Source organism: Loxodonta africana, chromosome 3 (assembly GCF_030014295.1).
Source record: "Loxodonta africana isolate mLoxAfr1 chromosome 3, mLoxAfr1.hap2, whole genome shotgun sequence".
NCBI classification, from domain to species: Eukaryota; Metazoa; Chordata; class Mammalia; order Proboscidea; family Elephantidae; genus Loxodonta; species Loxodonta africana.
The window spans coordinates 193743941-193768055 of NC_087344.1; the positions used below are offsets into that span (position 1 = coordinate 193743941).

At 39.0% G+C, this 24115-nt stretch overlaps 1 protein-coding gene across 2 annotated transcripts in view; it reads left to right on the forward strand.

Moving 5' to 3' along the window:
- The window catches only part of LOC100662124 (myeloid cell nuclear differentiation antigen-like), a 64214-nt gene that overhangs the window by 28221 nt on the left and 11878 nt on the right, over positions 1-24115 (forward strand). The window contains exons 8-10 of one of the 2 annotated variants that reach the window (XM_023554148.2): positions 3839-4084; positions 14856-15023; positions 23027-23194. In XM_023554148.2, coding sequence (XP_023409916.2) covers positions 3839-4084; positions 14856-15023; positions 23027-23194 — 582 coding nt within the window. The remainder of the gene's footprint in view (positions 1-3838; positions 4085-14855; positions 15024-23026; positions 23195-24115) is intronic. The other variant, XM_010594862.3, reaches the window with a different exon arrangement.

A 24115-nucleotide genomic window follows, 5' to 3' on the forward strand; every position in this document is an offset into this window, starting at 1 on the left:
GCTGTGAGAATTTTTGCTTTCTTTTTGATGAGATGTAATCCATACTGAAGGCTGTAGTCTTTGATCTTCATCAAGAAGTACTTCAAGTCGTCTTTACTTTCAGCAAGTAAGGTTGTGTCATCTGCATGAAGCAGGTTGTTAACAAGTCTTCCTCCAATACTTATGCCCCATTCTTCTTCATATAGTCCAGCTTTTTGGATTATTTGCTCAGTATACAGATTGAACACGTATGGTGAAAGGATACAACCCTGATGCACACTTTTCGTGACTTCAAACCACACAGTATTGCCTTGTTCTGTTCAAACAACTTCCTCTTGATCAATGTATGGGTTTCTCATGAGCACAATTAAGTGTTCTGGAATTCCCATTCTTCGCAACGTTATCCATAATTTGTTATGATTCACACAGTCAAATGCCTTTGCATAGTCAATAAAACACAGGTAAACATCTTTCTGGTATTCTCTGCGTTCAGCCAGGATCCATCTGACATCAGCAACAATATCCATGGTTCCATGTCCTTTTCTTAATCCTGCTTGAATCTGGCAATTCTGTGTCGATATACTGCTGTAGTCACTTTTGAATGATCTTCAGGAAAATGTTCTTGGGTGTGATATTAATGATATTGTTCAATAATTTCTGCATTTGGTTATATTACCTTTCTTTAGAATAGGCATAAATATGGATGTCTTCCAGGTAGCTGTCTTCCAAATTTCTTGGCATAGAAAAAAAAAATTTTTTTTTTGGCTGAGCAATTCCAACCTTGCATCCATTTGTTGAAACATCTTATTTGCAAATGACAGAATTCTAATCGAGATGTTTCAACTAACGGATGTATCACATGATAGGCTCAGATTAAAGGAACTCTTTCCCAGTAGAGCAGAAAGCTGAAGTAGAAATCATAGTTCACATCTCTGTTCATCAACTCTTATACCAGCCTCCCTTTGCTCTGCTGCGTTTTATATTTCATGGTGACTCTCAGATAGAGCTCACATGCCCACATTTGTGAGTCGATTCAGCAGGGAAATGCAAGATGATTCAAACCTTTATTATCTACTATAGTTTGTCACCCAAACTCTCAGCAAAAGAGGCATAACTTTTGCTATAGCCTCTACCACTACCGTCCTACACATACAAGTTGAAGACTACCTTTCTGAATACAAGAGTGCTCAGTGTTTCTTTTTGGCTCTTTTTGTTGTTGTTCTTAGCGTTGTACATGCTTTTTGTTACAAGAATCCATATTGGCCTTTGTTGTTTCTATATGTGTTTTGGGGAGATGGTGTTAGAAGCCTTTGCCTGTTTGTTATTTTGGCAGTGGATTCCATGGAGGACCCTGTCTCCACATTACCACCTCAACCAGAATGTGGTACTGCTACTTCAGTATGACTGGACATTTTGGTATCATCCTGCTTCTCTCATGGATGCTGGCTTGGAAGGGACTCTGTGAGGATTTCTACCTCCCTGCACATGGCACAGGCATTTCTATGTTTAAGGAAACGTTCAATGTGACCGAAACTCTCTTGAACATGATACAGCCGGGAAGATCACATAAATAGTCGGCCTCATAAAGAGAAAAAGAAAGTATAGCTATTTCTTTTTCATCATGCAGTCTCCAGTACGTGAGGTGTACCAAAGCATTCCTCATCCCTCTCCCTACCACCCACCATGTGACCAGGAAAAACTTACCCACTCATCATGAGTTCTCTCAAAGACCTTTTCTATCCCTTGGGTTCCTTATGCTCTTGGACACAAAATGAGAAGCTGACCATTATTAACTTTGTGATCTGCTCTCAGGTCTCTTCTAAAGCACAGATGACACACTGGCGTGAATCAGGAACAGGAATGGTAGCAGGAGGGGAAATCTGAAAGGAATCACAAAAACAGTCACTGTTTGAGAATATTATCCAAAAAAAGATAGTTTGGGGCACTCAAATTGTATTGTTGTGTCAGAAGTGTTTGATTTAACTCATATTTGAAAAGTTGATTGTTCAAGAAAGTCCTGTCAATCAGATGACATTACTTCCTTTGGTAGAAGTGAATGGAGAAGTTCTTTTTTAAAGTATATCCACTAAGACATGGCTCTGTGGTTTCCAGTAGCAAGGTCAGCATAAAGCATGGAAATATCTGCTGAATGCAGAAGACACACAAACCCATATTAGACATAGTGGGATGGCAAGGACAATATGAGATTTCCATTTACTGAGCATTTACCCTGTGCTGTACATTAAAATCTTCATTCTTTCTGTACATATTTTCATTTATTCTACATAACACCCATGAGAATGTCATTGTTAATCCCAGTGCACGTGTGAAAACTGAGGTCCATCAGGGTAAAAATTATTCTAGAGTGTCATAGAGACACTAAGAGTGAGACGCATTTTTTTGGAACTTTAGAATTTGAGCAGTACAGGTCCTTCTGTTGTTATGTGGTGGGATGAAAGGTAGTACAATGTCTGAGAGATACTTTGATAAAATTCAGAACTTACAATGTTATGTGTTCGATTTGTTTCCATAGCCCATACACTGGGAGCCTTTTAGTGAGGAATAAAATGGCAGAAAGCTGTCAGCTGTTGCTCTAGTAAGGAACTCACATTCTAGATGCAGGTACTGCAAGCACCTCTAACATTCACCACTCTTCAAGAAGTAGCACTTTAAGGGTAGCTTTCCAGGATGTCAAAAGTGGTACTATTGTGGAAAAAGAAAAAAAAAATTCTAGTAGGATAAATGATAGACATAGACTTCTATTGTTGAAATTGAAGCTAGTCAGGTTATATTATTTTAGAGACACACACCTTCTTTGCTTAAACAATGTGTATAAATCCAAGCAATGGGAGTTGACCAGGGTGAGCGTAAATAGTCCTAAATACATTTGAGAATATGGAAACATCCTTCTCCCTGATAAGAACTGCAATGATAGCATTATCCTGCCTCTGGAACTGGGGCTTTGATAGAATGATTTCCAGCAAGATTGTGATCAGAACATACCCAAGAAAGGAGACATGGGTTTCTGGACTGAGCATAAAGAGCACTTGATAAGCATTCACTTAGATAGTTACTTGGTGAGAAAGGCTTACTCAGCAAAAATTCACAATTGTGGATGATTTTGTCCTGAGCTTTGCCTTCCTTAGAACCTGGCGAGATTATTCATGAAAAACAATAAACCAAACAACACACAAAAAACTTCCTATGTTTCTATTCAAGGCGACTGGAACATAGTGAAATGACAAGGGCAATATGAAATTTCCATTTACTGAGCATTTATGTTATTTTTGAGACACTCATTTTCCTTGTTTAAACAATGTGTCTAAATCCAGGTAATGGTTAGTGCCCATGTTGAGAGTGAAGAGTCCTAAATATGATTGACAATTTCAAGGATTCTACCTGTCTTATGCAGACTACAAGGATATCGGTATCCTGCCTCTGGAATTGTGTTTGACAAAATGATTTGCAGCATGATGGTGATCAGAATGCACGGAAGGAAGGAGACATGGGTTTCTGGATGGAGCCTGAAGAGTACTTGATAAGGACTCATTTAGGTAGTTTTTTGGACAGAAAGTTTACTCAGCCAAAGTCCATAAGTGTGCCTTACGTTTTCCTGAGGTTTGCCTTCCTCAGAACCTGGCAAGGTTATTTAGCAAAAAAACAAAAACTACCCATGAGTTTTGCTTGACTAGGCTTAGGCAAAGTAGCAAAAGGTGATGTGCCAGGTGTCTATTCAAGGCCAGTGGAACTACAATGACTAAAGCGTGACATTTTTTTTTTTAAAGGCGCTTGTAATGCTGCCTAAGGTAGATGCTGGGGAGTTGGTTGGAGTGTCTGAATTTGTGCTATTATTCCATAGGAAACTGACAGAGGGAACAGCATGCTTAAAGAAAAAGAAGAAAGGAAAGTGGTCTGCCCTCCTTTGCCTCATATTAAAAGCCAGCACATATTCACCCAAATTTCTGAACAAAAAAGGATGAAGCTCCCCCAAGAGCAAAGTCAACATACACATATCTTAGGGACCAACAACACATCTCCAACAGAAAGCCGAACTCAGATATTTGTAATGCGTCCAGAATTCACATCCAGCAGTTTCTCATCCAAGGTACCATCTCTCTATTCTAATTCCTTGTACTTTCCCATGCTATGATTAAGGGGATGATCAGAATTTGTATATTGTTTTCCACCTAATTCTCAACCCTACACAATTACTTTTAATTTAATCTCCAACCATTGATCAAGGCTCTACTTTGAGATCCTAATGGATTCTGATTCCTTCCCTATTGGCATGTGTCCATGACGTACCTTTAGTCTTTAAGAGGGTTACTGTCTTTGGTTAATCCTGGGCTAGAGAAAGAGTGCTAACATAGCAAGACAGGTAGAGATGGATATGAGAGGGAGTTGGTACCCTACATCCCAGCTTCCTTTCCACCTTCCCTTTTGCTCACTGACCTTACTTCAGGTTTATGTTCACCATTCCATGCTCCTTCCAAAATTAAGTCTTTTCACATATGCTACTCCCTTACTTTGGGATCCCTTTCTCCTGTCTGTTCTCTGGCCCAAGGCTTTTTAGCTGCCAGACTAGTTTTGTGGCTCTGACATGTTTCCCTGATACCCATTCCCAGAATACATCAAGTCCTCCCATCTTGGCTTTCACAGCACACTTTACTTTGGCTTTATACTCTTTATCACAACCATAATAATGGCATGTTTCTCTACCCTATCAGACATCAAACTCAGATTAATGGAACTATTTCCCAGTGGAGTAGAAAGTCAAGGTGGAAAAGGTAGTCCACACCTCTGTTCAGCAGGTCTTATCCTGGCCTCCCTTTTCCTCTGCTATGATTTGCCCCTCTTCTGACTGGCAGACAGAACTCACATGCCTAGAGTTGTGAGTTGAATCAGCAGGGAAATACAAGAAGAGGTCAAAACTTTATTATCTACTATGCTTTGTCACTCAAACCAGCCTATAATGCCATAGCTGACCCATGCTACACCCTCTACACTATCATCCCACACATACCAGTTGAAGACTATCTTTCTGAATACAAGGGTTCTCGATAGTTCTTTTTGGCTCTTTTTGTTGTTGTTCTTAGTATTTATTGTTGTTGTCATGTGTCCTCGAGTCTATTCTGGCTCATAGCAACCCTATAGGACAAAGTAGAACTGCCCCATGGTGTTTCCAAGGAGTGGCTGATGAATTCGAACTGCCAGCTTTTGGTTAGCAATTCTTAGTGTAGTGGTTGCTTTTTGTTGCAAGAATCCATATTGCCCTTTTCATTTCCATAAGTGTGTTTGGGAAGATGATGTTAGAAGCCTGTGCCTGTTTGTTCTTTTGGCAGTAGAGTCCATGGTGTACCCTCGTTTTAGCATTACTGCCTGAGCCACAAGGTGGTACTGCTGGTTCAATATGAATGGACACTTTGGTATCACCCTGCTTCTCTCATGGATACTGGCTTGGAAGAAACTCTATGACGGTTTCTAAGGTTCTGCCTCCCTACACTTGACACAGGCATTTCTATGTCCAAAGAAACATTCGATATAACCAAAACTCTCTTGAACCATGGAATTACCATGAGGGTCACATAAATACACAGCCTCATAGAGCAAAAAAGAAAGTATCCAGCCTCTACCACACAAGGTCTACTAAAGAATTCCTGACCCCTCTCCGTATGATCCACCAACCACGCTTCCAGAAAAGTCTTACTCACTCACCATGAGTTTTCACAAAGATTTTTTCTGTCCTCTGGGTTCTTTATGCTCTTGGGCACAAAACCAGAAGCCAACCACATGAGGTCTACCAAAGCATTCCTGACCACCCTCTCTATGACCCACCAAGAGACCAGGAAAAACTTGTTCAGTCATCATGACTTCTCTCAAAGACCTTTTCTATCCCTTGGGTTCTTTATGCCATGGGACACAAAACCAGAAGCAGACCATTATTAATTTTGTGATCTTCTCTCAGATCTCTCCTAAAATACAGATGATATACTGGCATGAATCATGAACAAAGATGGTAGCGAGAGGGAAACACTGTCAGAATGACAAAAATCAGTCACTATTTGAGAATATTATCCAACAAAAAGATTATGTTTTGGGCATTCAAATTGGTCTGTTGTGTCAGAAATGTTTGATTTAACTCCCGTTAGAAAATTTGAAACATCAGCAAAGTCCAGTCAATTAGATGTTTTTACTACCTTTGACAGAATTGAAAGGAGGAGCTTCTTCTCTAACACACATCCACTAAGATATTGCTCTGGGGTTCCCGTTAGCAATATCTGCGTAAAGCATGATAAGTTTGCTGAATGCAAAAGACACAAAAACCCCTATCAGACATAGTGAAATGACTAGGACAATATGAGAATTCCATTTATTGAGCATTTACCCTGTGCAAGACTCTACAACCTTTGTTCTTTCTGGACACATCTCATTTATTCTACATAACTCCTGTGAAAATGCTGTCATTAATCCCAGCTAACGTGTGAAAACCGATGTCCATCAAGGTAAAAATTCTTTTATAATGTCATAGATATACCAAGAGTGAGGATGCATCTTTTTGGAACTGTAGAATTGGAGCAGTACAGGTCCGTTTGTTGTTCCGCACAACATGTCTGAGAGGTATTTTGATAAACTTCAGAGCAGATGCTGTGGCATGTATTTATTTTGTTTCTGTAGCTGAGGCACTGGAATACTTTAAATGAGGAATAAAATGGCCAAAGGTAGTCAGATATTGTTCTAGTAAGGAACTCACACTCTAGATGCAGGTACTCCAAGTAGCTTTAGAATCCACCACTCTATCAAAAAATAGCACTTTCTCGTTGGATTTCAGATATCAGAAGTGGTAAATATTATGATAAATTACCTTATTAGGGTAAATATTAGAAAATGGGCTTCTATTGTTGATATTGAATGTAGTGGGGTTACATGATTTTAACACTCCTTTCCCTGGCTTAAGCAATCTCTATAAATACAGGTAATGGTAATTGCCTGAGGTGAAAGTGAATAGTCCTAAATATCTTTGAGAATCTGAAAGCACCCTGCTGCCTGATGTGGACTGCAATGATAGCAGTGTCCTCCCTTAGAATTGGGGCTTTGACAGAAAAATTTCTGGCATGATGCTGATCAGAACACACACAGGGAAGGAGACAGGTGTTTCTGGATTGAGCCTGAAGAGCACTTGATAAGCATTCATTTAGATAGTAGCTACTGGGAAAGGCTAACTCAGCAAAAGTTCAGAAGTGTGACTGACTTTTTCCTGAGGTTTGCCTTCTTTAGAATCTGGCAAGGTTATTTACCAAAAACAAACAAACAAAAAAATCAAAACATACAAAAAACTACCCATGAGTTGTGCTTGACGAGATGGGTTTAGGCAGTGTCAGTGAGTGTATAGCCAGGTTTCTATTCAAGGCCAGTAGAATTGCAATGACCAGAGAATGACATTTTCTTAGAGGACATTGTAATGCTGGCTGCAGTGGATGTAGGGCAGGTAGTTGGAGTATCCGAATTTGTGCTATTATTCCATAGAGAATTGACAGAGAGGACAGCACGCTTAAAGAAAAAAAAAAAAAGAAAAGTGGTCTGCCTTGCTTTGCTTCCTGTTAAAAGCTAGCACACATTCACCCAAACTTCTGAACCCAAAAGGACGAAGCTCTCCCAAGAGCAAAGTGAGCATGCACATATCATAGAGACCAGCAGCACATCTGCAGCTGAAAACCGAACTCAGATACTTGTGATACCTCCTCCAGTACCATATCCAGCAGTTTCTCGTCCAAGGTAACATCCTCCTACTCTCATTCCTTGTGTCTCCCCCACACTATGATTAGTGACCCTATAGGACAGAGTAGAACTGCCCCACAGAGTTTCCAAGGAGCATCTGCTGGGTTCGAACTGCCTACCTTTTGGTTAGCAGGCTTAGCACTTAACCACTACGCCATCAGTGTTTCCAAGGGCTGATCAGAATGTCCAAATAGTGTCCATCTTATCCCCAACTCAATACATTTACTTTATTTAATTTAATCCCCAACCTTTGATCAAGGATCTACTTGGAGATCCTACTGGATTCTGATTCCTCTCCTATTGGCACCTGTTCATGACATACTTCCTATGCTCAAGAGGGTTATTGTTTTTGGTTAGCTATGGGGTAGTGAGAGAATGCTGAGAAGTAGCTAGACAGGTAGAGATGGATGTGAGAGGGAGTCCACCCCCCACATCCCAGCTTCATTTCCACTCTTTCCCGTTTGCGCACAGACCTTATTTCAGGATTTATGTTCACCATTCCACGCTCCTTCAAAGATTAGGTGTTTTTACATATGCTTCTCCCTTAGTTTGTGATCCCTTTCCTCTTCTCTTCTCTGGCCCAAGTGTCTTCAGCTGCAAGCCTATTTTTGTAAGTCCAACAAGTCTCCCTGATACCCCACTCCCAGAATACATCAAGCCCTCCTATCTTTGCTCTCACGGCACCATTTACTTTGGCTTCATACTATTTATCACAACCGTAGTAATTGCATGTTTCTCTACCTTATGGGACATTAGTCTCAGATAAAAGGAACTCTTTCCCAGTGGAGGAGACCCTAGTGGCATAGTGGTTAAGAGCTACGGTCGCTAACCAAAAGGTTAGGAGTTCAAATCTACCAGGCACTCCTTGGAAACTCTGTGGGGTAGTTCTACTCTGTCCTATAAGGTTGTTATGGGTTGGAATAGACTCGATGCCAGTTGGTCCCAACCCCCACCCCACTAATGGAGCAGAAAGCCAACTAGGAAAATGTAGTTCACATCTCTGTTCATCAAATCTTATCCCGGCCTCCCTTTTGCTCGGTAGTGATTTGCCTCTCATGGTGATTGGTAGACAGGGCTCACATACTTGTATTTGTGAGCTGAACCGGTAGGAAAAAGAAAGAAGAAGATTCAAAATTTCATTACCTACGGTAGTTTATCACCCAAGCTCTAGCCTAAAACTGCATAGTTGACCCATGCTAAAGCCTCTACCACTACCATCCTATGCATACAAGTTGAAGACTTCCTTTCCAAATACATTCTCAATATTTTTGTTTGTTTCTTTTTGTCACTGTTCTTAGCGTTCTTGTTGCTTTTTGTTGCAAGAATCCATATTGCCCTGTGTCATTTCTGTATGTGTTTGTGGGAAGATGGATTTAGAAAACTGTTCCTGTTTGTTATTTTGGTACTGGATTCCATGGTGCACCTTTGTCTAGTCACTACCACCTGAGCCACAAAGTGGTGACACTTTGAATGGACACTTTGGTGTCACCCTGCTTCACTCATGGATTCTGGCTTGGAAAGGACATTGTGGCCCTTTCTAAGGTCCCACCCCTCTACTTACATAACACAGGCATTTCTAAGTCCAAGGAAACATTCAATGTGGCCAAATTCCTCTTGAACATGAGAATCGCTGGGAGGGTCACGTAACTCCTCAGCCTCATAGAAGGAGAAAGAAAGTAGAGCCATTTCTTCTTCATCATCCAGACTCTACCACATGAAGTCTAGCGAAGCATTCTGACCCCTCTCTTTACTACCCACCATGCAACCAGGAAAGACTTGCTCCCTTGGGTTTTTTATGCTCTCAGACACAAAACCAGAGACAGACCATTATTACCTCTGTGATCATCTCTCAGCTCTCTTCTAAAATACAGATGACACAGTGGCATGAATCATGAACAGGAATGGTAGCAGGAGGGGAACGCTGTAAGGAATCACATAAATCTGTCATTATCTGAGAATATTATCCAAACAAAGATTATGCTTTGGCACTTAAATTGTACTGTTGTGTCAAAAGTGTTTGATTTAACTCATATTCGAAAAGTTGATAGTTCAAGGAAGTCCTGTCAATAAGATGTTTTTATTACCTTTGGCAGACTTGAATGGAGAAGCTTCTTCTTCAAAGTATATCCACTAAGATGTTGCTCTGGGGCCCCCATTAGCAATATCTGCACAAAGCATGATACATCTGCTGAATGTAGAAGACACACAAAGCCCCACTAAACATATTGAAATGATCAGGACAGTATGAAAATTTCATTTACTGAGCATTTACCCTATGCAGGACTCCAAAATATTTGTTCTTTCTGTATACAATCTCATTTATTCTACATAACACTCCTGAAAATGCTATTTTTTAATCTCACCTCACGTGTGAAAACTGACTTCAATGAAGGTAAAAATTATTTTAGAATGTCATAGAGACACTGAGAGTGAGTTGTATCTTTTTGGAACTGTAGAATTTGAGCAATACAGGTCCCTTTGTTGTTCTGCAGTGGGATGGCAGGTAGTACACTCTAGATGCAAGTACAGGAAGTAGCTCTAACATCCATAACTCTACCAAGTGACATTTTATGGTTGGATCCCTGGATGTCAGAAGTGGTATTTATTGTGACAAATTATCCTAGTAGGATGAATTTGATAAATTGGCTTCTATTGTTGAAATTAATGGAAGTTGAGTAGTATTATTTTAGAGACAGTCCTCACCCTTGCTTAAACAAAGTATATAAACCCAGGTAATGCCAATGATCTGGGTGGAAATTGAATAGTTCTAAATATGTTTGAGAATCTGGAATGATCCCTACTGCCTGCTGAGGACTAACAAGGATAGAAGTATCCTGACTCTGGAACTGGGGCTTTGACATAATTATTTCCAGCAAGATGGTGATTGTGCACACAAAGGAAGAAGACATGGGCTTCTAGATGGAGCCTGAAGAGCACTTGATAAGCACCCGTATAGGTACTTGCTCAGTGAGAAAGGCTTACCCAATAAACATCCATAATTTGGATTGACATTGACCTGAGGTTTGCTTTCTTTAGAACCAGGTAGGATATTTACCAAAAACAAAATAAACAAACTAACCATATGTTGTGCTTGACCAGGTACGTGTAGGCCAAGTTATAGCAGGTGCATTCTTGGTTTCCCTTAAGTCCAGTGGAGTTGCAATGACCAGAGAATGACTTTTTCCAGAAGAAGTTTGTAATGCTGGCTGAGATAGAAGCCATGGAGGTGTTTGGAGTGTCCTAATTTCCGTAGAAATGTGACAGAGCGGACAGCATGCTTAAAGAAAAAGATGAGAGAAAAGCTGTCTGTCCTGCTTTGCCTCGTATTCAAAGCCATCACACATTCACCCAAATTTTTAACTCCAAAAGGATGAAGCTTCCCCAAGGGCAATGTATGCATGCATATGTTTTGGGGAGCAGCAGCACATGTCCAACAGAATGCCAAACTCAGATGCCTTTCGTGCTTCTAGTATCCACATCCAGCAGTTTCATATCCAAGGTACCATACTCGAGCTTCCATTTGTTGAGTCTCCCTACACTATGATTACAGGATTGATTAGAATCTGCAAATAATTCTTCATCTGATTTCCAACTCTATGCAAGTACTTTAACTAATTTAATCCCCACTGATCAAGGGTCTACTTCAGGATCCTAATGGACCCTAATTCCCTTCCTATTGGTGTCAGTTCATGACATAATTCCAGTCTTCAAGAGGGTTGTCATTGGTTAGTTATGGGGTAGGAGCCCTGATGGCCCAGTTGTTAAGCAATGGGCTGCTAACTGAAAGATCAGCAGTTCGAACCCACCAGCAACTCCCTGGGACAAAGATGTGGCAATCTGCTTCTATAAAGATTACAACCTTGGAAATCCCTTGGGCAGCTCTACTCTGTCCTATAGGGTCACTATGAATGGGAATTGGATAGAGGGCAAATGGCTTGGTTTTTATTTATTTACTTATTGGTAGTCTTAGGGTAGAGAAAGAACACTGTCAAGTAGATAGACAGGGAGAGATGGATGTGAGAGGGAGTTCATCCTCTACATCCAAGCTACATTTCCACCCTTTCCTCTTTACATACTGGCCTTTTTTCATGATTGATGTTCACCATTCCATGCTCCCTCCAAGATTACATGTTTTTACATACGCTACTCCCTTTGTTCGGGATTCCTTTCTCCTCTCTCTTAGCTGGCCCAAGTCTCTATAGCTGCCAACCTAGAGTTGTAGCTCAGGTAAGTTTCCCTGATACCCCACCTCCATAAGTCCAAGGTGAAAAACATAGTTCACATTTCTGTTCAGCAAATCTTATCCCAGCATCTCTTTTGCTCTGCTGTGACTCACCTCTCTCGATCACTGGCAGACAGAGCTTACATACCTATGTTTGTGAATTGAATCAGCATGAGTGTTTGTGACAAGACGGAGTTAGCACCCTGTGCTTGTTTGTTGTTTTTACACTGGGTTCCATGGTGGACCCTTGTCTGGTCATTATTTCCTCAGGCTCAAGTTGGTACTACTATTTCAATATGAGTGATGAAATCTGGTCCTCCCTGTTTTTTTCATGGATACTGGCTTGATAGGGACTCTGTGACATTCCCAAAGGTACAATCTCCCTACAAATATGATACTGGCATCTCTATGTCCAAGGAAACATATGATGTGACCAAGACCCTCTTGAACACAGGAGTTGCTGGGAGGGTCATATAACTCCTCATTCTCATAAATTGAAACAGAACTTGTAGCCGTTTCTTCTTTGGGGTCCACCTTCTACCATAGGATGTCTACCAAAGCATTCTTGACAACTCTATGACCCACTAAGTGAAGAAAAAAGACTTACTCACGCATCACAAGTTCTCTCAAAGACTTTTTCTATCCCTTGGGTTCTTTATGATCTTGGATTCTAAACTGGAAGTGGACCATTATTACCTTTGTGATCTTCCATCAGGCCTCTCCTAAAACACAGACCACAGAGTGGAATGAATCATGAACAGGAATGGTAGCGAGAGAGGAATGCTGTAAGGAATCACAAAAATCAGTCACTACTTAAGAATATTATCGAACAAAATTTATGTTTTGGGCACTCAAATTGTACCACTGTGACAAAAATATTTGATTTGACTGATTTTGAAAAGATGATAAGCCAAGAAAGTCTTTTCAATAAGATGACATCACTGCCTTTGGCAGACATGAATGGAGAAGGTTCTTCTCTAAAGAACCTCCACTAGCCCATTGATGTGGGGTTTCCATTAACAGTATTCACACAAAGCATGAAACATCTGCTGAACCACCTTCTCTGTGACCTACTAGGTGAGCAGGGAAGCCTTGCTTACTCATCATGAGTTCTGACAGAGACCTTTTCTGTCCATTGGGTTCTTTATGCTCTAGGATCCAAAACCAGAAGCAGAATATTATTAACCTTGTTATTTTCTGTCTGCTTTCCTCTGTAGTACAGTCCACAGAATGGCCTGAATCATGAACAGAGATGTAGCGGGGATGGAATTATTGTGAGACTAAGAAAAATCATTTGGTGATTAAAAATATTTTCTAACCAATATTGAGTATTATCCACCCAAATTCCACTGTTGTGATGAAAGAATTTGGATTCACTGATTTTGAAAATATAATAGGTCAAGAATCTCCTCAATGTTGTGGCATTGCTACCTGTGAATGGAGTTACTGAATGAAAGTGAATGGAGAACTGTCTTTTACATAGTGTCTTCAATGACAACTTGGATGAGGTTTTCCATTAATGATAAAAGAATAAAGTTGGAAATATTTGAGTGCCCCCCGCTAGTAGATAGACAAAACTCCACATAGACATAATGGAAAAACAATTACAATAATTATACTTCAGTTTACTGGGAATTTATTTTGTGTTAGGCTTGGAAATTTTGTGCTTTGTGTACATTATCGTATTTATTCTTTATAATACCCTCATTAGGATGTTATTTTTAATGTGACAATACATGTGAGAAAATTGAGTTCTTTCAATGTTTGAAATATTCCCTAAATGTCCCAAAGAATTGACAGATTCAGGACTCAAATCCAGCCTTCTTAAACTGTAGAACTTTAGCATTAAATATATTCCAGAGTCAAAGTGTAGGCATTAAAATGTCTGTAATTTATTTATTTTAATTTTTAGAATAGGTAATGTTATGTTTTGAATTTTTTTCCATAATCCAATTTCTGCAAGTCTTCTTCTGAGAAATGGGTTTATAGGTATTTTTATAAGGTGTTTTAGTCAGAACACTATAGTCCAGAAGCATGTTCTTCAAATAGTTCTCCCATTCACCTCTTTATCAACCAGTGATACCTCGTGAATTAGGTCACCAGTTTCCAAAAGTGGTAAAACTTGTCACAAATTGTCCTCGTATGGCAAAAATTATATATCATCTTTCATTAGTGAAGTTAAAATTGTCAAGGGATAGGATTTTAGTGAAACTTTACACTCTTCCTTAAACTAGGTATAAAAAATAACAAGTTTTGGTAATTTCCCATTGGGAGCATGAATAGTTCTAAACATGGTTAAAAATCTGGAAATTTATGGTTGCCGAATGTAGATGATACAATGAAGTATCCTGCCTCTGGAATTTTGGTTTTGATGGATTGATACCTAACAACGTATTCATCAGAGTACATGTATCAACGGAGAAATGAATTCCTTATTGAAGTCTGAAGAGGAGATGATGGGCACCCTTTCGTGTACTTTTTTGATGAGAAAGGCTTACATGGCAGATGTCCAAAAGTGTGGCCATCTTTGTTCTGAGGTTTATTTTCCTTAAGAGCTGGTAGGGTTATTTATCTCCATGAGTTTGTTTGACCAAGTTGGCTTAGCCTAATCTGCAGCAGAGGTAAAACATAATTTTCTTCTGATATCACTGCAAATTTTATTGTCTGAGATTGAACTTTCCCCAGAGAAGTTTGTAACAGCTGGGATGGAAGTAGGGAAGTGATTAGGGTGTCTGAATTTGTGCTTTCATTCCACAGAAAAAAAGACAGGTGTAAGATTATGCTTAATTAAAAAAAGCGAGAGAAAATATCTGCCATGCTTCATCTCATATTCAAAAATATTAACCAGAATTACATGTACACATATTTTTGTCTTCAGAATACGAACAACAAAATCACCAACATCTGTCCTTCCAAAAAGACGAACTCATCCCAGGAAGAGAGATACCATGGACATACTTTAACGACCACCACACCTTCAAGTGAGTGGCAAACTCACGTTCTTCTGATTGATCTGGCAACCCCAATCAGGAGTTCATCATGCAAGGTACCATTGTTATATTCCCATTCCTTGTTCCTTCTTACCTCTTAATAAAAGGGCTGATCAGAATCTCTAAAGAGCTTCTCACCTTATCACCTATGGTATACAATTTCCTTAATTAAATCTCTCATTCATTTTCAAGTGTGTACTTTGAGATCCTACCAGATTCTAAATCCTTGTGATTTACAAGGTGTGTGTTCATGACATAATTGTTGACTCCCAGACTACTGTTTTGGTTGATCTAGATGTAGAAAGAGAATAACAAGGAAGGAGGCAGACAGATAGAGATGAAAACAGGAGTGGATTCATCCCCTACACACCTGTTTCCTTTCACTTCTTTCTCCTTTGTTCACTGACAGTGCTTCAGGGTTTATCTTCAACATTCCATGCTCCTTCCCTTCTCAAGTGTTTTGAAAAATGCTACTTCGTTTGCTTGAGATTCCTTTTTCCTGTGTCTTCATTGTCCCAAGTCTCTTCAGCTGACAGCCTAGAGTTGTAACTTGGGCAATTTCCCCTGATGCCCCACCCCCAGAATACCTCAAGTCTTCCCATTTTTGCTCTCACAGCACCCTTTACTTTGGTTTTATAGTATTTATTACAGATAAAAGAATATACATTCTTAACTATGAGACAACAAACTCAGATTAAAGCTCCCCTTTCCAACTTGATCAGAAGGCAAAGTTGGAAAAGGAAGCTCACATCTCTGTACACCAAATCTTATCCCAGCCTCCTTTCTGCTCTGCCATGATTTGAACCCTCTGGTCAACTACACACGGGGCCCAGGTGCCTATATTTGTTGTAAATGGGTACAGAAACAGAAGAGAAGGATACAAACCATTATTTCCTATTATAGTGTGTCACCCAAAATTTAGCCTAAAGCTTCATATCTGACCCATGAGGCAGCCTCCGCCACTACCACCCCACATATTTCAGTTGAAGACAGGCTTCCTATACATAAGGGTCCTTAATTTTTGTTTTTGTTTGTTCCAAGAATCTTTATTGCCTTCTATCACTTATACATGATTTATAAGTGTGCCTAATTGTCATTTCAGCACTGATGGTCATGGTGGGTCATTTCTCTGGTTGTTTGCATCTCACACCCTCTCTTACCTCAATGATATAAGTTTTCCTTCTTCTGGCAGTCCATGGTATGTTCAATATTCTTCACCAACACCATAATTTAAAGGCATCAATTCTTTTTTGGTCTTCCTTATGCAATGTCTAGCTTTCCCTACGTAGGAGGCGGTTGAAAATACCATGGCTTGGATCAGGGGCACCCTAGTCCTCAAAGTGACATATTTGCAGCAGATTTGCACAATGCAATGTATCGTTTGTTTTCTTAACTGCTACTTTCGTGGGTGGTGATTGTAGATCTGAGTAAAATGTAATCCTTGATAACTTCAATATTTTCTCCACTTATCATGATGTTGCTTATTGGTCCAGTTGTGAGGATTTTTGTATTCTTTATGTTTAGGCTGTAATCTCTGGTCATCATTTGTAAGTGCTTCAGTCCTTTTTGCTTTCAGTAAGCAAACTTGCGTCATCTGAATGACCCAGGTTGTTAATGAGTCTTTCTCCAATCCTGATGCCAACTTCTTCTTCACGTAGTCAAGTTCCTGGGATTGTCTGTTCAACATACAGATTGAATAAGTATGATGAAAGAACACAACCCTAATGCACACCTTTCTTGATTTTAAGCCATGCAGTATCCCCTTGATTTCTTGGAACGACTGCCTCTTGGTCTATGTACAGGTTCTGCATGAGCACAATTAAGTGTTCTGGAATTCCCATTCTTTGAAATGTTATCCATAATTTTTTATCATCCACACAGTCCAATGCCTTGGCATAGTCAATAAAACACAGGTAAACATCTTTCTGGTATCCTCTGCTTTCAGCCAAGATCCATCTGACATCAGTTAATGATATCCTCATTCCACATCCTCTTCAGAATCCAGCTTGAATTTGTGACAGTCCACTGTCGGTGTACTGCTACCACTTTTGAATTACCTTCGGCAATATTTTACTTGTGTGTGATATTAACAGCAATGGGGGTGGGGGAGAAATTATCCTGAGGAAAACTGTTATTTTAAAATACTATTCAATCAAGCATTGTGTTTTAGGCACACAAATTTTACTGTTTTGATGGAAGAATTTAATTTAAAAATATGATAGCTCAAGAAAATGAAAGAAACCAAACCTGTTGCCGTTGAGTTGAATCTGACTCACAGACACACTATAGAAGCTCCTTTCAATGAGATGACATTACTACCACTGGGAAAAGAATGAAAAAGTATTCCTTACAGACTGCCTTGCATAACAACTTGAACAGGGTCGGTGTTTTTACACCCATAGGGATCATTCTATGCATGTGGAATTCATTTAAACACAGAAATACCAGGGAAGGTCGTATAACTCCACTTCCTCATATAGCTAAGCAGATGATGCAGCCCTTTCCTCTTTGGTATTCAGCCTATTCCATAGGAGGTCTACCAAAGCATTCCTTCCCACTCTCTATGACCCACTAGGTAAGCAGAGAAGCCTTGCTCACTCATCCTAGGATCTTGCAAAGATTTTTTTCTATTCTATGGTTTTTTTTGAGGGAACCCTGGTGGCGCAACGGTTAAACACTAGGCTGCTAACTGAAAGGTCAGTGGGTCAAACCCGCCCAACAACTCTGCTGGAGAAAAGACAAGGAAATCTGCTTTCATAAAGATTTACAGCCTAGGAAATCTTATGGGGCAGTTCTACTCTGTCCTATGAGGTCACTGAGTCAGAATTGACTTGAGGGCTCGCAACAACAAAAGAGTTCTTTATGCATTTATATTAAAACCCAGATGCACACCATTATTAACTTTGTTATGTTCTGTCACATTTGCCCTAAAGCATAGAGCACAGACACCATCTACATTAGCAAGGTTGATAGTAGAGGAGAAATTACTCTGCAAAAGCAAGTATTTTAAAATATTATCCAAACAGAGGTTACATTTTAGGGATCCAAATTCTACTGCTGTGATGAAAGCATTTGATTTAACTGATGTTGAAAGTTAATTCAAGAAGTTCCTATCACAGAAGTGAATGGAGAACCTTCTTCTGTAAATACCTCCCAAAAAGCCTCAACCTAGGTTTCCATTAATAGTGTCAGCAACAAACAGGAAACATCTGTGAAACAAAGCAGACGTACAAACCTCCGCATAGATACAGCGGAATACCAGTGGCAATGGCTATGTTTACGTTTATTGAAAATTTACTATGTTCTCGACTCTTAAATCTGTGTGCTTTATGTACATTATCTTACTTATTCTCCCCCTAATCCCAATGCACGTGTGAGAAAACGGAGATAGACTGAGATTAAATATCTTCCCTAATGTCATGAAGAAACTGAGTGAGAACCAGGATTTAAGCCCAGCTCTACTTTTTTTTTTTTTCTACTTATCTCTAGAGCTTGAGCTTTTAATGCATGTATGTTGCTTCAGAGTTAAATAACTAATGAACTACGCCTGTAATTTGTTTCTTAAAAATTTCTAAATAGACCATGTTATTTTGATTTTTTTTTTTTTTTTTCCATAGCCCAGCCCAAGTCTTCTATTGAGGAACACAGTTGTAGGAAATGATCATAGAAGGTTTTAGCCAGGAAGCCACTTTCCAGAGGCAGGTACTTTGAGCAACTCTATCGTCAGCCTCTCTGTCAACAAGTGACACCTCATGAATTAGATGACTCAGGGACAGAAATGATAAAAACTGTGGCAAATTCTCCTTGTATGTTGAATGTTAGAAATGGACTTCCATTGATGAAATTAAGCTGGTCAAGTAATACTATTTTAGAAACACTCTCCACTCTTAAACAAGGTATAAAAATACACTAATTGTAATTTCCTGGGTAGAAAATGAACATTTCTAAATATGGTTGAGAATCTGAAGGATTTGAGGATAGCATTATTCTGCCCCTGGAACTGAGGCTTCAACAGATGATTGCTGGCATGATGGTGATCACAGCACAGACAAAAAAGGAGACATGTTTTCCTGCTTAGTGCCTGAAGAGCAGCTGATAAGCACCTATCAAGACATTTGCTTGAGAAAGGCTTACTCAGCAAACGCCCACAACCGTGGACATCATCCTGAGGTTTGCTTCCCTTAAAGTCTGGTAGAGTTACTTACAAAAAAAAAAAAACTACCCATGAGTCATTTTTGACCAGTTTGGTTTAGACCAAGTTGCAGCAGATGTAGGGGCAGGTTTCCATCCAAGACCAATAAAATTTTAGTCATCAGCATATGACATTTTTTGGGAGGAGTTTGTTATGCTGGTTGGGGTGGAAGCCAGAACGTGATTTGAGTGTTTGTGTTATTAGTCCATAGAAAAGTGACAGAAGAGACATCGTGCTTAAAGAAAAGAGCAGCCTATACTGCTTCATTTCATATTCAAAACCAGCACTCTATCACCTAAATTTCTGACCCAAAAGGATGAAGATACCCCCAGAGCTAGGTCAGCATGCACAATTTTAGGGACCAGCAGCACATCTCCAACTGAGAGCCAAAGTTGGATTCTTGTGATACCTTCAATATCTGAATCCTGCTGTTTCACATCCAAAGTACTGTCTTCCTAGTCCCATTCTTTGTGCCTCCCTACAACATAAGTACGGTGGTGATCAGAATCATTAAAGACCTTCTCATTTAATTCTCTACTGTATACATTTTTTAAATTTCTAAATAAATTACAAATGTATAGTACTAGATGATAATTCCTTTGCTATTTACAAGGTATGTGTTCATGACAAAATCCCTGACTTCAAAAAAGTTACTGTCTTTTTTTGGTCCAGGTGTAGAGATAGAGCTGGCAAGTAACCTGATAAGTAGAGAAGAATACGAGTGTGTTCATCCCCTACATCCAGTCTCCTTTCACCCTTTCCTATTTGCTCAATGACCATTCTTCAGGATTTATTTTCAGTATTTCATGCTCCATCCTATGTCATGTGTTGTGACATACTAGGCATCATTTCTTTGGAATATCTTTCTGGGGGCTGTGTCTTCACTGGCCTAATTCTTTGCAGGTGTCAGCCGAAATCCCTTCCTTGGATAAGTATTCACTGATAACCCACTTCCAGAATAGATCAGGTCCTCTCACATCCTTTGCTTTCACTAGTCCCATTTCTTTGACTTTATAGGATTTATCACAACTGTAATGTCATGTATGCTTTCTTTCCCTATCACACAATAAACTTGGATTATAAGTTCCATAATCTGGAAAGCAAAAAGCAAGGGTGGAAAATTGAGAGTGCCTATCTGTCCATTGGAAACCCTGGTGGCATAGTGGCTAAGTGCTTCAGCTGCTAACCAAGAGGTGGGCAGTTCAAATCCGCCAGGCGCTCCTTGGAAACTCTATCAGGCAGTTCTACCCTGTCCTATAGGGTCCCTGTGAGTTGGAATCTACTCGACGGCAGTGGGTTTTGATCTGTCCATTAACTCTTATCCAACCATTCCTTTTGATCTTCCATTATATGATTCCTATAGTCACCTGCACTCAGGGCCCATATGCCTATGTCTGCAGTGAGTTTTCAAGGAAAGACAAGAAGGCAACTAAAATCATTATTCTGTGCTATGGTTTGTCACCCAAGACACAAGCTACACATCTGATCCATGCTGTAGCCTCTACCACCATTCCACACATACCAGTGTAAAACACACTTTCTATACATAGGGATTCTCAATTTTTTGTTTTTGTTGTTTTTGTTATTGTTATTGATATATTTAGCTCTTTAAATCCATATTTCCTACTTTAGTTTCTACGGTTTTTAATTGTTTGCTGAGTGATCAGTCTTTCCTGTCTGCCATTTATGCACAGGTGGTCATAGATGGAGACTTTGTCTAGTCATTACCACTTCAGGTCCTTTGTCTCTGCTACTTCCGTGACAGAAGTGCACATCTCAGGACAACTCTGCTTTCTCCCCGCAAACTGGGATGCATAAGACAACTGCATGTGATGCAAGAGATGCATGAAGTTGTGTGCCATCTTCTAAGGGCTCACTTTCCTAAATACGTGACATAGCCATTTCTATATCCATAGGAATCATTCTGCCACACCTGAAAATCCTTGAACATAGGTATCCCTGTCTGGGCTGTATGCCTCTATGCCCTCATATAGCTAAGAAACAATGCAGCGATTTCTTCTTTGACATCTAGCTACTTCCATAGGAGGCCTTCAGAAAGAGTGTCTGACCACTCTTTATCACCACTTAGGTGAGCAGAAAAACCTTGCTCTTACTCATCATGTGTTCTTCCCAAAGATTTTTTTCTATGACATGGGTTCGTTATGCTTTTGGATTCAAAATCAGAAGTAGGCTATTTTCACTTTTGATATATCTGTCATGTCTCCCATAATGCATAGATCACAATGAATGACATGAATCATGAATAGGAATGGTATTGGGGGCAGAATTAATGTAAGAAAAATAAATCAGAAGCTGTTTTAAAATATTATGCAACCAAAGATTTTATTTTAGGCATTTAAAATATGTTCTTGTGAAGGAAGCATTTGTTTTAACTGATTCTGAAAAGGAATTAATTCAGGAAGCTCCTGTCAAGGAAATAACATTACCATCTGTGATAGAAGTGAATGGAGAAGCTGCTTTAATAAAATGATACCCATAGCTCTTTGATATGTATTTTTCAACAGAGTCAGCATAAAGCATGAAATATCTGTTGATCAGGGCAGACAGACAAAACTCTGCATAGACTGTTGAATAAAAATGACAATAGTGATATCCTGTTAATTGAGAATTTGTGGGTATTGGACTCTAAATACTCTATTATTTGTGTATGTTATGTTATCTATTGTAGCATTCCAGTGAGGATACCATTATTAGCCTCATAACACATCTCAGAAAACTAAGGCTTGTCAACCTTAAGAATCTTCTTCGAAGTAAGAAAGTTAGTCAGTGATAGAGCCAAGATTCAAAGCCAGTCTTAGTGAACTCTAGAATCTGAGCATTTGATGGCATATATTTACTTCCAGAGCCAGAGCACATTCTACAATGTCTGTAATTTAATTTTTCTACAAATTAAGAATATATAGTGTTCTGTTTTGGATTTGTTTTCTATAGTCCAGGTTCTACAAGCCTTCTAATTAGGAATAAGATGGTTGAGGGGTTGTCAGAGTGTGCTCTAGTCAGGAAGCTACACTCCAGAAGTAGGTACTTCAAAAGTTCTCTCATCTACCACTTTATCAATAAATGGAACTTTATGAATTAGATTACTTAATGCCAGAAGTATAAAAATTGTGGCAAATTGACCTAGTATGATGAATGGTAGGAATGAGCTTTCATAAGTGAAATTAAAGGTAGTCAAGGTACATGATTTGACATATTTTTCACTCTTGCTTAAACAAGGTATAAAAATCCAGGTTACGGCAGTGCCCTAGGTAAGATCTCCAATAGTTTTGAGAACACTAAGTGTTCTTTCTGACTGATGTGGACTACAAGCTTTGGAGAATCGTGTCCCCAAAACTGTGGTTTTGAGAGACTCTTAGGCACAGTCATAATCAGAGCACACAAAAGAATAAAGTACTGGATAACCTGAAGCCTAAAGAGATGTTAGGAAACTATTTGTGCATTTGCTTTATGAGAAACGTTTAGTATAAATAAACATTCATAAGTTTGTCAGACTTTGTTCTAAGATTTGCTTCTTTTACAACCTGATTGGGATAGCTACAAAAAAAAAAAAAAAAAAAATTCTTCAAGAGTTTTTCATGACCAAATTGACCAAGGCCAATGTTTTGCTTATTTACAGCCATGATTCCATTCCTTTCCCAAGGAATTTCAATGATTTTATATTTTATCATTTGCAGAAAAGATGGTGATGCTGGTTGGAATAGGAGCAGAGGTGATGTTGGGGGTATCTGAATATAAGATATTATTCCAGAGAAAATTGGCAGAATGAAGATCCTGTTTAAAAAAAAAGAAAGAAAAAATATTGTTCTTCATGTGATTTTGAAAAGCAAACAAACTACTTTCTTTCAGGAAAGGGGAGACATCACCACTGAAACCAATGATTCCAAAAGAATGAAGCTAACCCTGGAGCAGAGACAGGTTCCACAAACTTCCGCACCCAGCACATCCCCAACTGAGGGTCATCCTCAGTCTTGTGTGATGCCTTCACTAACCCCGTCCAGCAATTCCTTGACCAAGGTACCACTCCTGTTCCCATTTTTTATTTCTCCCTAAAGGTAATTACAGGGATCATCAGGAAAGTACTTCTTATCTAACCCCTTAACTATATACAATTTATTTGAGTTAAATCACTCATTTATTTATCAAGCGTGTATTTTGAGGTCCTGCATAATTTTAGTATCAATCTCTTATTATGATCCCCTCTACACATCTAAGACAACCTTATAACTCAGTGGGCACCTTTTCACCCCTATTCTATAAGAGGTATAACTAGTCATTTGTTTGTTTAATACTGTTTTTGTGTTTTTGCTTGTTTCTTCTCAAAACACAATGAAAAAGATAGCTTATAGTAGAATAGAATGGAAAAATACAAAGCCAACTAGAGCACTATCATCAATTCCTTCCCTTCACTTTTTATTATACTATAGAACATTTAGTAAATACATATGGATAGACAAAAATTATTAAAATTTAAGTACTGAAACATCTTCTCTAGAAAATGCTGCATTTTAATATATACTTTTTTAGATATTCTTTGTTATGTGTATGCAAAAAATATCATTTTCTCCAAAATGGAATCACATTAGATATGTCTTTCTGTAACCCAGTTTTTTTTTTTATTCAATATCTCTTAAATAGCCATTTAATTCAACCAATACGGATTTAAATTATTATTTTCATGTTAAAAGAAATTGCATGGTTATTCTATAATTTATTAAAAAAAAAAAAAAAACCTGTGTTATTTCATTTCAGGTTGATTCCAGTATTTGCTCTACCTATACTGAACATAAAGAATGTGTTCCTTAGTACTTTTTTTCATGACCCTCAGGGTAGTTGAATAATTTCTTGCTTAAGTCCTACACTACTTGTCAAGGTGTTGTATTTCCCAATGTTAGGATGAATTGGCCACACTGATAAGTCAATAAAAGTAAAGCCCCA